At 27.8% G+C, this 14,978-nt stretch overlaps 1 protein-coding gene across 1 annotated transcript in view; it reads right to left on the bottom strand.

The window, feature by feature from the left end:
• LOC136990755 (heterogeneous nuclear ribonucleoprotein 27C-like) overlaps positions 1 to 14,978 on the bottom strand; it is a 51,357-nt gene that overhangs the window by 9,754 nt on the left and 26,625 nt on the right. The window contains 6 exon segments of the mRNA XM_067289188.1: positions 4,880 to 4,906; positions 5,033 to 5,215; positions 5,218 to 5,329; positions 12,442 to 12,465; positions 12,467 to 12,528; positions 13,494 to 13,542. Coding sequence (XP_067145289.1) covers positions 4,880 to 4,906; positions 5,033 to 5,215; positions 5,218 to 5,329; positions 12,442 to 12,465; positions 12,467 to 12,528; positions 13,494 to 13,542 — 457 coding nt within the window.

Genomic DNA, 14,978 nt, shown 5'->3' with positions numbered 1-14,978 from the left:
CATGTCACAAAATAAAGAATCATATATTTTAAATCAAACCCATTAGTTATTTACTCTTTTCATAAATTTCCACTAGATTTTCTTTAGACAGCATGTTCAAAAATAAAAACTAACAATTTTTACACATTAAAAGTTTAATGATGATAAATATTTTATTTTGTTATATATTAGGCTTGTAAAATAAACAATGAAATATCAAATAATCCAAACTAAACAACAATTTTAGAAGTTAAAAGGGTTAGCATTAAGTTAGATATTTAAGTTTGTTTAGTTATGGCAATGCAACACTTGGGCAATCTGCCTGGGGGATGCCTTACTGAAGGACTTTTTAAGGGAAACTGGCACCAATCTAAGCGTTACAGATGTGGAGAAAACCCGGAAAACTCCACATGGCCAGCCCGTCCAAGTGAGGCGTGAATCCACGACCGAACTCCCAGTATTCAGGGTAAGAAGACTGCTTGGCCACCGGTGGGCCTAGATATTTAACACTTTTAATAATGCAAATCAAATTGTTCCTTTTTTGTTCTCTTACCAAAATGATGTATTTTAATTTTGGATTCTAATGAACAAGGAAATTCAGAAACAAACCTGCTATCACATGTGGTTTTTCTTTTAGTACGATTGCTCACGTATGGGGACAATTTTTCACATGTAATTATGCAGCACATAATGCTATTCCTTGAATTTGACTATTCTGAAAAATCCTGTAATGTATCTTCTAAACATGTCAAATTTTGTCATCATATACAGTCCGTTTCAAAATTATAAACACACCCACTGTTTCAATAACAAAAACATCAGCAATTGTAATGTAATTATTATATTAATATATTGTTTTCAACATCAATTTAAACATTTTCTGAAATTTTTAGGGCAATCTGACAATTACAAAAAAAAAAAAAAAAAAAAAAAATTATCACAGATTTTCAATTTTTGATTGTTTCAATATTTTGTAAGTCCACCATTTGATTTAATTAATTCAAATACTCATCAGGCATACATTTTACTAGTTTTTGATGTTGTTGTTGTTTAACACTTTTCCAACAATCCATGATACTAATTTCAATTCATTTACAGTATTGTATTGTCTGTTTTGGCCATAAGCAAGATGACTCATAATGCCCCAAACAAACATTCTCCATAGAGTTCATATCAGGGCTCCGTGATGGCCAATCAATCAAATTAATTTTTTTCAGCAAACCAATTTTTAGTTGACTTTGATATACTAATATAGTAAATACATTACTATTGTTAATATTTCTGTTATTGAAAAATGTTGGGTGTGTTTATAATTTTGAAATGAACTGTATTTAGTTTACAGAATAACATCCTTAACTATGCTTCCATAGGGAACCCTTCAAACTTTGAAACAGCATGAGGTAATGTGAAATGGGTTCAGCTAGAATTAAATGACAAGAGGGCTCAATGTCCTCAAAAAGACCAGCAAATTATTTTTCTGTATTTTTTGGGCACAAAATAAAGCCGAGAAAACATTTAAATTGTTGAAGCTCGCAGCTTCCGGGCTATCTCACGGAGACAAGCACTCAAGCATGGAACAGCTTGCAGACTGCAAATCATTACATCATGTATAGCAGACAAACATCCATGACATCACAATTATCTCTTGTGGCAATTGTGACACTCTTTCATAATGTCAGAGGGAAGGGGGAAAACCCACTGCCCCATGCATGCATAAGACAGTAATTTTTCGAGGGTCTGTGATAAACGAAAAAATCTTTTCAACCAAAATTTTAGATAAGATGGATAACACACAGAATGAGGATAACATGGAGCACACATTAGTATGTCAAAGTAGTGAAAAAGCAATGGATATTGAAATTAGTCCTACCACATGTGGTTGCTGGTTAAAACACACAGCTATTAGACTTCTAAAATAAAACTTTCAGTGAACTATCATTAGAATACCAATTTTTATCTTTTTAATTGTTAATACCATGTGGACTTCATACGAATGCATTTTAGGAACAAGATCATCTCTTCAGTTTACAGGTATACCTGACCTTATGTCGGTAATTGAGGCAATGTAAGACTAATTTACTTGTCACTAGGCTAAACTACAAATTACCATTCCAGTTCTGTATTTTATGTATAAATGCATTTTTAATATATGGTTAATAAGAATCTATTTTAAGCTTACAAAACAAATTTATACTATATTATGTTTAGTACTATATTAAAAACTAATATAGTACAGAAAAAAGTAATCTAAATTTACGAATACATGTACAGGAGATACTTGTAAATGTACATATTTACAATTTGGTGATGTTTACAGTACATCGCAGATTCTTTATTTGTGAATGTGGTTTCTCTAAGACATTATAAAATAAGATGGTATTTTAAGGTTAAATAAAAAATAGTCATTAAAATTATTTTGTGATAGTAGAAAATACACTAATTTATGTTAAATTTACCAATATTGAGTGGCGCTGACAACAACGCCAAATGGTAGATGTTGAAATTACCACGAAAAACGGCAATAATGAGCACTTAGACCGCTAAATAAGAACACAGAAACACAGATGTTTTCATGTTTCGTTCTCTAGGATTTATGATGATTATATTAACATTTACTGTAAATGTACATATTTTAATATGATTTTATGTGCTTTTAACACTTTTCTAGTGATATTACGACTTCAGTATTTGTGGCGGATGGATGTAAAGTCAAATAAAATGACAAACTTGATTTTTATTATTCCATATACTTTTTTGACAAACGACGTATAATCGAGAAATACCTGTACATCTATATCATATTAATTGCATAATCATGTTTTTGTTCATTTCACACATATTTTGATCAAAACATATCTTAGTTAAATTGATGTAAAGCAAGTTGATATAAATCCTATCCAACTGACAAAACGTTCTTAAAATAATCCAAAAAGCAGTTACCCAATACATCTCTGATTTACTCAACATATTTTTAAAAATTGAGAAACTTTTATTGAAAATAAAAACAAATCAAACTTCCTTACACTTTCTGTATGCAGTTTAAATGTCCAAACAACCAACCACCCACTATAACAGTGAAAAAATTTACCCATGGTTTATAAAATAAAGTTAAAATTTTTTTTGAAATACTCAAATCAAATTTCTGTTGATATTCAAATTATTCCTAGGTGAACAACAGAATGAGTTAGAAATATAATCTAGCCATAACTTCTTCCATCCTACTTCTGTATTATGAGTAAACACATCTGAAAATCATCTTGCTTTTAAGTCAAATATCATGATTAAAATCAGCAACAGATTAACAACATCTGTTCCGACAACAGTCAGTTTCACCTAAAAAAAATCAAGATCATATCCTGTAATAAAGAATAGCAAACTATTAAAGCTTTGTTTTCATTCAGATTAAAAACAGGATAATTATTCATGTTAAATAAGTTAATCAACTTCCTCTAAAAAATTAAATTTATAAAAAAAAGAATGAAATTCTCACAAACGAGAACAATCTTCAAATTTTACTCAACAAAACCTGTCTCCTGAAATAGACAGTACATAAATTGTTGTGGGTGATGTCGTTAGCTTATGCAACAGTACAACTAAATCATACTGTAAAGCAAAAGTCTATACTTTAATCTCTGCCTTGTTTGACACTCGAGCTATAATAATAAGTATAGATCAAGCAACACTTAAGGCAAATTTTAACATTTTTGAATATACTAAATTCATTCACTATTAAATCTCAATCTCAGCACAAATATGGAAGTCAAATCTAATGTTTCTAGAAGTCATTTCAAAATATATTGTCTAATTATATTAAATTAGCTGCTTACATTAAAAAAAAAATTTGAATCTCAGTTAAAACAGATCAACATTAAATCCACCAGAAACCTCAACCTATATCGACATTTTATGTTCCAATCATCAAACACAAATCTAATATTCAAAGTAAATTATTATAATTACATAAATCTCTATCACAGTTAGGTTTGTCTAATTATATACTGCATGGCATATAATTTTGTTTCTTCAAATAGATTAAATTAACATTTGGTTTGTACTCCAATATTAAAACAGTTTTTTAAAAAATAAAATTCATTTGAAAGTAATGTTTTTAAAATTACTATTTCATTTAATTATGTTAAAATGAAATTGAATTATTCATATGACTAAACATCTAGATTTCTTTAGAAAGGATTATTAGGGTCTATTTACACACAACAGTGATGTGACCGTGCGGTGTCCACTCAGTGCAGTGATTTTTTGCTGGTGGGAAATCGTTGACCTAGTTTTAAACCATTCTGTCCAGACTCGTCTGTTACAGTGCTGTGCAGTGACCGTACCATTATAGTACATTTGACGGAATGATATTTTCATTGACGGTAAATTTTGTTTTCCAATGGATGACGAACATTTAATTGAAATCGTGCATCAACATCCTGTTCTATTTGATTTATCTCATTCGAGATACATGGACATTGGGTACAAAATGAATATTTCTCTGTTTCGTTTAATAAAATATGAAATGCATGTTGGGACATTCGAAAATATTCAAAAAATATAGATTCGTCATCTCAATTTTTTATAGAGTATGAAACTCCCATTCTGTTGATATTTTTTGTCCATGCTTGATGTACGCTTTTTTGATTGCATTTCTTTTTCTTCTTCCACCGAAGATATAACTATCATAGCCAATTCATCCACAGAAAAGTCCATGACCACTCACCGACAACATGATCATGTCATTGTTGTGTGTAAATACTCATCATTGTGTCATGCTCTTAGTCACTGTCATCAAATGATCACCTGTGCTGGCACATCACTGTTGTTTGTAAATGGACCCTTACTGTAACATAACTGAAAAACTATGATTATTTTTTAGATATGGAACGTAAAATATATTTACCTGCTGGTGGCTGAGGACCCCATCCACCTAAGATAAAAACATTAATTTAATATTGAAATTATTTGTGATAAATATATTCTAAAGAAACACAAAACATTCTACAAAAATAACTTTTCAAACATTAAGTATTTTACACAGTCAGAATAATCATACCTTGAGGTCCGTAAGGACCCTGCTGCTGAGGACCGCCCCAACCTCCTTGGTAACCGCCAGACATCATGCCATTTGCCATAGGCCCCATTGGTCCAGGCCCACCTGGGCCGGGGCCCATTCCAGGTCCCCCCGCTGGACCTCCAGGCCCGGGTGGTCCCCCCATTGGTCCAGGTCCCCACCCGGTCCTCCTCCCATTCCCATTCCAGGACCTCCCCACTGATTTGCAACTTGATTGACTTGAGCACCTTTGGCCGCTCCTCTAGATAAATCGCGTGGTTCTGCTCTCTTACATTCCACCTAAACACACAACATCAAATATAAATATTTTATTATTACTAAGACAAATCTTGTATAAAGCAATTATTGTGAATATACACAGGGTGTGCAGGAAGAATAGAAACAAAAGATATTTCAAATTAGTGACAGTTATATTGGGATGATAAATCTTTCTAATTATGATTTTTTCAAATATTTATTTGCAATAACTGCATTATAGTTATTCTTAAATGATCATTATTTGAAAAGGCAAAAATGAAACTATTAATCTTTTATTAATAGAAACACATTCTAAAACTTTTTATTTTAAATATTTAACAATAATATTCAGCATTTTGTGAGCCTACATGAGAAACTTTTAATGTAATAATTTTTTTGTTTCTAAAAGTTTTGTTTCATGACAATTTATGCATTCCAAACACTCAATTTAATCAAAAACTAACAACAGAATTTAATTAGCAAAAACATTAACTATAAAAACTATCCTTACATTTAGGAGAAAGTGGTATTAACTGTAAATTTGTTTTTTTGATAAAAGTAATTTTAAAAATTATTTTTGTACCTTGTAATGAATGCAGTTTATTCTTTCATTCAAAATCAGCTCTGAATATATTAAAATGATGTTCAAAAGTTAAAATTCTTTAACAATTTATCATCATGTAACTTGTGAAAAGCACTTATGATATACATCACGAATAAATATAAAAATCTTCCAGATTCAAACAATTCAATATTTCTTATTGGACTTACTATAAAAATAAGTTTAAAATTAGAATAATTATTGTTCAATGTGTAGAAGGATAATTAAAACAATAATTGTCAGTTATTTCTAATAAGCAATTTTGTTAATGTTTTTCCTTTCTGCATAATTCTTGCCATTTCTAACAGATATTATTTAAAAGATATTTTGGAACATTTACATAATAAAGCAAGATTAAAAACTGTAAACATTTTCTTAATTTCCATTTCTCTCTTATAAGAACTAAATATAATCAAAAGTAAATAAGCTCTCTCTCTTCAGTCAGAACACATTTTATAAATGGCACAATCAATATTTACTTTTATTTTAGAGAAATTTTGGAAACAGTATGCAGTTTTCTTGTTATATATCCACTCTCTCTACATATTCACAACTGAGCATAAACAATCAAGCAAAAAGTGGATACACAGAGAGAATTAAAAAAATTCAGACAATTATTAAGAGATTCATCCATTTCAAAATCACACATGTAAGGAATGTGCACTTTATTAAAAATTAACAAATGCACCATTATTTAAAATACTGTAGATGATGACAATCTCATTTAGGAATTTCTTGTTACTACAATTTTTCAGGTGTGTTAAATACTAAGCTCTGCAAAGCAATCATTTGCAGTACACTATACAATGAATATAAATGATACTGAAAGTAATAAGTAGACTGACAAATAATTATTATTATTATTATTATTATTAGCACACCATAAAAAAACCACCTATTAGATAAATTTATAAATTTTTATCTCAGAATACTCAATTTTCTTTTTGCTCGTGACATCAATTAAGCCTTCTTTTATTTTGAGAAAAATGCTTGCTTGTAGAAACTGTTAGCAGATGAACACATTTACAGTATTGGCAGCTTTAACTTTTCTCACAACTTAACAATTGCAAGGAAAATTAAAACTTAATATGCTAAATTTCCTTGGCAATATTTGATGCAAATCACTGAAAACCTTTCAAATATTTTTCTTCAAAAATGTAAAACTATCAGTGATTAATAGAGATAAGAGTTTACAAATTAATATTTTTAATCCTTTTCTTAATATCATGCAATCAGAAGTATTTCAACATTTATATATTTAATATAAAACTGGATAATAATGCATTTATAATTTATATAAAAAATTATAAACTAACAAATATGCATACATGTAGTTTACTGAGTTTTAACTTCTGTTCAAAAAAATTGATTTTCTTATAAAGAAAGAACTTTACCATCTTAATTAAGGACAAGATTATACTACATTCAAAAGTTTTTATTGTCTTCCTTTCTTCATAAAAATAATTCAAAAAATCAAAGTTTCATTTTCTACATCAGTACTAACAGTATTATTTTCTGCAATGACATACAGTTTTAGATATACAAGTTATATTCTTTGCTTTGGTTAATTTTTATGATTTGTGAAGGCATCACTGATATTTTCATAAATATCACAAAGAACAACACAGTATCCATAGCTGCCAATGTAATACTTTGCACACATACATAAGGAACATCTCAAAAGACAGGACAAATAACATCAATTAAATTATCTTAATTTTTCTTGGATTAAAATATATAACCAAGAAATATTATAACATTGATAACCTTTTTAAATCAAATATTTAAAGTCAAATTCTTTCTCCTCAAAATCAGTAAATATAATCCAAGGTGAATATACTTTAAAAAATTTTAAATGGTTATTCTCTCTCTTTTATTAATTATTAAAAACCTTTCATTTTGTAAGAAATCTAATTTTTGTTTTGCTATTACAAAGAGAAGGAATTCTGCAGTTAAAAATTTCATAAACTGGATTTTTTCTTTAGAAAATATACAGAATCAACAATAAGTTAATTTGTTAGAATTAAATTAAAATCAAAGAAAATTGTCTGTAAATTTCCTTTTCCTCTTCAATTAAGAGACAACACTATTAGTTTGTTATATTTTGATTGTAGAACTGAATTAAAATAAAAATTACGAACTTATAGGAACACACAAATGCATTGCAAATAATATGTATTGTAAAAATCCTAATCAATATTTATTCAAGTGTGAAATATTTTAATCTAAATTATAAATGTTTAAAATTAATGTAAATCTAATTTTAATGCCTTATCAACGTAAAATTTAGATAAATCAATATAAATTGTAAATCGAGCAAATAAATAAGTTTAATCTTTATTACTAAAACATAAATTAGATCATTTTATCCATTAAAAAAATTTCTCTAATTTAGGTAATTTCAATTAGCTTTTAATTACATTAAAAAAATTATATTTTTAAAGTACAGGTCTTAAAATAAACCATTACTTTCTCCCATATGACAGACATACAAATCACTATAATACTAAATTTCTTTAGCATTAATTCATAATATATTTCAAAAATATCATTTAAAAACTATATTCTACAATACTATCATACCATTCCATAAAAATCTTTAACATTTATTTTCCTTGCATCCTCCCTCTGATAAATTTTATAACTATTTCAATAATTTTCATAATTTTCTCAACTTTAAACTAGTTCTTATTTGATTTTAAATGCTAGTTTTAAAATTACTAATTTAAAAAAAAACTATAATTAAATTTTGGCATAATTTAGACATTTATAGAAATTTCACTTAAGACAAATCCTGAAGTTATATTTGTCTGCACTGCACAATAGAAAATAATAAAAAAAAAACTACTAGTCGAGGGTATCTAACTTCTTGGAACGAATGGAAATGTAAGTACGTACGTAATATAGATTTCAAATCCTACTAACAGTTTTAAGTTACAGATATCCAATAAATTTATTATAAAGACAGGCTTATCCTACTATTATAATCTTCAAATTGAAACTTATTAATAAATAAATAAATAAAAATCGTTTTCAGAAAACATTTTCTTACAATAAATAAAATGTTCAGTACTTTAATTTAAGAATGAATACATAAATTAATTCTATCATGAGTGCATGCAGACTAAAATCATCAAACTTAATTTTAAAATTGTTTTACAACTTCCAAATTTATTAGTTCATGTTCAGATAATGAATTATATTTTTAAATTAAACAAAATTCAATCCAAAGACAAAACAATAAAAATTATGAAAACTTCTTCAGTATCATTTTTAAAATGAAATACAAAAACAAACACATTTATGTAAAATTATATTTGAATATTGATGAAAATTCACATTATTGTTAAGAGGTGTAACTTACATGGATAATGCAAATAGTTTAGGATTTATAATATTCTCAATTGCAAATGCCGAAACAAGAAATTAAGTAGATCTTACATTTATTATCTATTTTTCAATCCAATGTAACATTTCACAAAAGAAAAGAAACATTGATGAATTTATCATAAAATTTCTTTACATATACAGTCAAACCTGTTTTTATGCGGGGGATAGGGACCGCATTAAAAAAAACGCATAAAAAAAATCTCACAAAACTTCACGAATGGCTGTAAATAATAGTTTTCGCAACACAATTAAAAAAATATTTTTTTTGTGCAGTCAACAGGGACCGCATAAAAAAAGTCTCACATAGAAAATAACTCAAAACCGTACGAAATAGAATTTATTGACAACAGATGTCAGCACTTGACTGCATCGTCTGGTCTATCGTCTGTTTTACATATTTTTGTCCAGGTGGTGTTTTGTTGACTTAAAAAGTAAATTATTTCATTTTTCACATATTCATGCAATAATATTACTATAATAAGTGCATTTATGCTATAATAAGTTTATTTAGCTATAATAAGTCAACGTGAGACATGACGAATCGCACGAGACTAGTCGCCAACTATACCGCACAAATTAAAAATTCGCATTAAAAAAAAATCGCACATAAAAAGAGCGCATAAAAACAGGTTTGACTGTATATACATACAGTACCTACAGTATATACATACAGTACATACAGTAACTAATACAACAATTTCTCCTTTCTTCTATCAATTTTTTTAAGAGTTAATGTCTGTTATTACTATTTTTAATTTTTAGTTGCAAGTCCAAAAATTTTAATTAAAGTACGTTTTAACAAGTAAACAGTCAAATAGTTCAAGGCAATTTTTTTTCAAAAAATTTAAAATATAATACAAAGTTTACAATGTGAAGAGAGTTTAATGACCTAGAATTTGCATTTAACATCAAGTTGATAAAATGGTCACCAATATTTGTATAAAAATAAAAATATAAATAAAAAAACTGCAATTAGCAAATTTCAAATCCATATTACATACACATTATTCTTGAATTGTGTTTCATGTGCACTTTTCTATAGACATTATATCAACTGAATTAAAGCCTTTACATGAGTGAACAACTTTTAATAATGATTAAAGTATTAAACAACAGTTATCCTTTCTAATTAAATTAAGCATCTTATAAAAATTACAAACTGACAGTCATTTAAAACTGCTTAATAATTGTTAAAATCTATCAGTTCATTTTATATAGATGTAAAAATTTAATAACTTCAGGTTCACTCTTAAATGAATTATAATATATGATCTAAGTTAAGTTAAGCAATAAAGAGCGTGACAAAAATCAGGAAAATAAATCTTCAGTATCTTTTGTTTAACACAGTATTAGGAAAACAAGATTTAATGATATAAAATTTAAATGAAATTCAATTTCAAATAATAAAAATGCACTTCTTTAACAAGAAAATGTAAGTAAACATTTTTGAATTACAAACAGTTATTGTTGCACAGAAGAAATTTAATTAGGAAATTTTAGAAAATATATCAAGTCTGTTCAAATAAATTTTTAGAGAAAAAAATTTTATACATAAAATGTAATTTCAGAGAATATTTTCAATTTGATAAATGAAAAAAATTAATGACAAACTCATGTTTTTATTAAATTATAAACATTTATCATTACTTTTTTTTCAGTACTCTAGCATGAATAAGTAAATGAAGATATTTTATGCCAGTTAAATATCTTAAATAAAAATAACTTGGCTTTAAAATTTACCTGTTGTTATTAATCTTTCATTTGTAATAAATTATGTAAGTGTTTCAAACTACTTATGACTATGAATTCATTTATCTTAAAGTACATAACGAGTTGAAAAAGAAATCTCCATCTTTAATTGTCAATTTGTCATAAAATTGTTGTATACAAAGCCAGTAAGATATCTGGTTAATATGAAAAGCAATGTACAATAGAATATTGATTCATCCAAGTAACATAATGGTATGAATGTGAAACATCATTTCAGGTAACAAAGAAAACAATGCTATCATAAAAATTGAATTAACAATATGCTAAATTACTACTTAAACAAGTTAAGCAAAAAAAATTAGTTATAAAAATTGTGAAAGATCTATTTTTATCAAGTATTTAAATTGAAAAATCAATTATGAATTTAAAAATACTATAATTGTACTTAAAAATAAACAGAACATTATATTATAGACAATTCTACACATATAGAATATGACCCTGTTTAAAGTACGCAATAGTTTTATTTCACTTTATCTCAAGAGTATAGCAAGAAGAAAAAGCTAACAACCTGCCTCATTTACACGTGCATATTCCTTCATTATTTATGAAGAAATATGCAATTCTTACCTCTATAAAAAATTATGATTAATTAAAATTGGAAATTTGTTTTAGTTTTAAAAAATGAAAATTTCTTTCACAGTAATATTCGAAACATTTTTCACATTTGAAAAACAACTTGAAATAAAAGTTGTATTTTAAATATATTTTTCAAATGAACAGCAAATCATTACTACAGATCATCAACTAAACATTATTGATTAGTTTTTGTCACATAATTCTACTTTAAAATATCTTCATTACATTCATGCTTAATTTCAGTTTTAATTTTAAACAGTAATTATTAAAATTATCTTTCAAGTGATTTTTTCTTTTGAACAGTGCATTTTATGTGGAAAATTTAAAATATTTTATCTTATTTTTAGAAGTGCAATTTTAGATCTTTTCTATCAAAATTGCTGACACTGAATCAATTCAGTCTCAACAAACCACTCTCTCATGCTTATTCAATTAAAACTAATAATTATAAAAAAATAATTATTTCCAACTTCTAATTTTATTCTAGAGGCTTAACTAAAGAATTCTTATAATAAATTTTAAGGGATCAAATTTTTAAATAATGTTAAAGTTATTCTATTTATTACTAATTAATACTTAATAACTATATTAAAAACCAAAATTGTTTCTTTTCCTAACTAGGGAAATAACTATCTTATACAGAGAAATCTACAGACATCAACTTAGGTCTAATTAAATTATCTGACCATATAAGTTTGCTTACTGTAGATTCATTGTTACGACGACTAGATGTATGTCGGCCAAAGCATGAGAGATGGATTGGGCAAAAAATTTATCCACAGAAAAGGTAAATGATAAATAAGTAACACTACACCTGCTTCCCGTTGAAGGTGACATTAATGTTCGGCACAAACTGCGTTCAATGCTGTCTTCAGGTCTCGAATTGATAAAAATCCGAAACACCTAATGCCATATGGACGAGGAAGGAAGCCAAACTTATCTTACCTTAATATTCCTATGGACTGACACAAACTACTGTGATTGGTATAATATATAAATGTTTTATAACAAATCTTAAACAGTGACTCAAATATCTTTATAAATTGTGCAGAAATTCTGTAGCAATATGATGTTAAATTCATAAGCCTTCAAAGGGAAGTACAAGGTCAGTGTTATTACCAACAATAAAAACTTATATTTAAGCTTATACTAGGCAAGAGCACTCAGACCTTGTAATTTTTGATTTCATTATTTATCAAATTACTATAACTAGAACTATACAAGTTTTCACTTACATAAATTTAATTATGCTAAAATTGTAATTTAAAATTTATAACCCATAACTAAAATTAATTTAAATTTTATTAAATTAAAAGCATCTATATTTCAAATTATAACTATTTTTGCCAACTATTAATTTAAAAATATTTTATATTTAAAATTTATCATTATTAGATTACTATTAAAAAATCTTGTATGTTCCTCTCCCATATACCACTGATTTTATAAATCAAATATTCATTTTCCACAAAACAGCCAAATATGACAGTGCAACAGGGAACAAACATCCAAAATTTTTATAAGCTATTTTTAAACTTAAGTGATGCTAATAAAGGCATGCTCTAATATTATACCACTTAAATTATTAAATTTATATTTAAAACAGTTGTTTGTGTCAGACCAGGATTAAACAAACAGCCCTTATTCAGGGACCTATAAGCAAAGAACAAAACTACATTAAAAATCACCTTGAGTAAAATACGGTAAAATAAAATCTACTTTAACTTTGTACATTAACTTAATATAATTCATATAACTCTATTTTCTAATATTTTAATATTAGTTATCTGACCATCTCAGTCATGCATCAAAGCTAAACTGGTGTGCAAAATACCTTAAAATTGCTTTCATATTATCAAATCTTACCTCTGGATTTCTTCTTCTCTTGATCATACATAATCACAACTTCCATTACCTAAATAGAAAATTTCAATATAGTTTAAATATTGTTCATGAAATATAATTTTTACAAATTTCTCATTTATCTATTATCAGCTAGACAAAAAATTAACAGCAAGTAAACCTAAAAAATAAACATTGAGACACCCTGATTCTTTATAGCAATCACCAATCCTTTTGCCAAACATTTTATTATTATTATTATTAGTCAAAATACAGTTATTCTTTGGTTACTTTTTCACTTACTGTGACTTTCTGTACTAAATCAGAAACGAAAGGATGGCACATATATATAAGAAGTTTTTACAACAGTTTCTCAAGCAACTTTATTTTTGTTCATTAAAAGTAAAATTGTACTGGACCAAGACTAATTCATGTTCTGTGATACTCTTGGTGGAAACAAAGTGATTTTTTTTGCAGGCTGTTCTGTGGGTATTTGCAACTCCAATTGCCAGATAAATACAATTTTTTGTAAGCTGCAAATTTTGGACCAAAGAGCTCCACAAATCTCTTGAGGACTGTCACACTGCTCAGCCAACGAACTTCAGTATACATGGACAGGTCTGCATAATCAGCATTTATTTCTTCAAGAAATGATGTGAAGAGTCGATGGTTGAGTCCATGACAGCGGATTAAGTTCACAGTATCATAGACATCTTTCAGGAAACATTCAAATCCCAACTTCTTTGCACAAAGTTGCTGTTGGGATTATACAATTGATACTGGACTAACATTCCTTTTGCCTGATCCCCAAAGGTGGTTTTCCAGCAAGGTGACCACGTCATTCTCACGTCCAACCATAGATGGTGGTGATGCTGGATAGCTTGTCCAAGTCCAGTGCTGATTTGTTGCAAACACTCAATAAACCAGTTAGTAAGTAGGCACCACTTGTATGTCCGGAAAGTGATGCCATGCCAAGAAATTCTTCACTCACAATAAAATCTAGAGAAATGCCTCCAATAAACACAATCACTTGTGCTGTTGATGATATGTCAGTGGATTTGTCCACAGCCAAAGAAAAATAAGCACAGTTTGCAACTAATGTGTTAAGTTGCCAGAAATGTCTGATGCGATTTGCGAGCTTCTCCGTTGTATCGTCATGCAGTTAAGACCAATTGTTTGAAAACACTATTTTCTCAGGACACATGTTCTCACTGGTGATAAGACACTTTATGATATCGCCATCTGTGAAAGGTTTTCCACTCTTGACTATTAAAGCAGATATTTCTAGGCTGGCTTCAGCAGCTGCATACAATTCTCCAGATTGTTTCTTGAACACATTTTGTCGGGGGCTTGATTTTAGTTTGATCCCATTTGTTAAATGATTCAATTTGTTTTCTGGGTTCCGCGTTCTGTTCCCTTTGCAAGGGAAGGGGAAAATTTTCCTTGTTTGTTGGCCTTTTTTTTCATGGGATGTTTTCCAACTTTTTGGGTACTTGCTAAAACGGTTTT

The sequence above is a fragment of the Centruroides vittatus genome, unplaced genomic scaffold, assembly GCF_030686945.1.
Source record: "Centruroides vittatus isolate TY-2023 unplaced genomic scaffold, ASM3068694v2 contig_134, whole genome shotgun sequence".
Taxonomy (NCBI): Eukaryota; Metazoa; Arthropoda; class Arachnida; order Scorpiones; family Buthidae; genus Centruroides; species Centruroides vittatus.
Note: the sequence above shows the minus strand (reverse complement) of the source record. Positions and strands in the feature narration are given on the sequence as shown.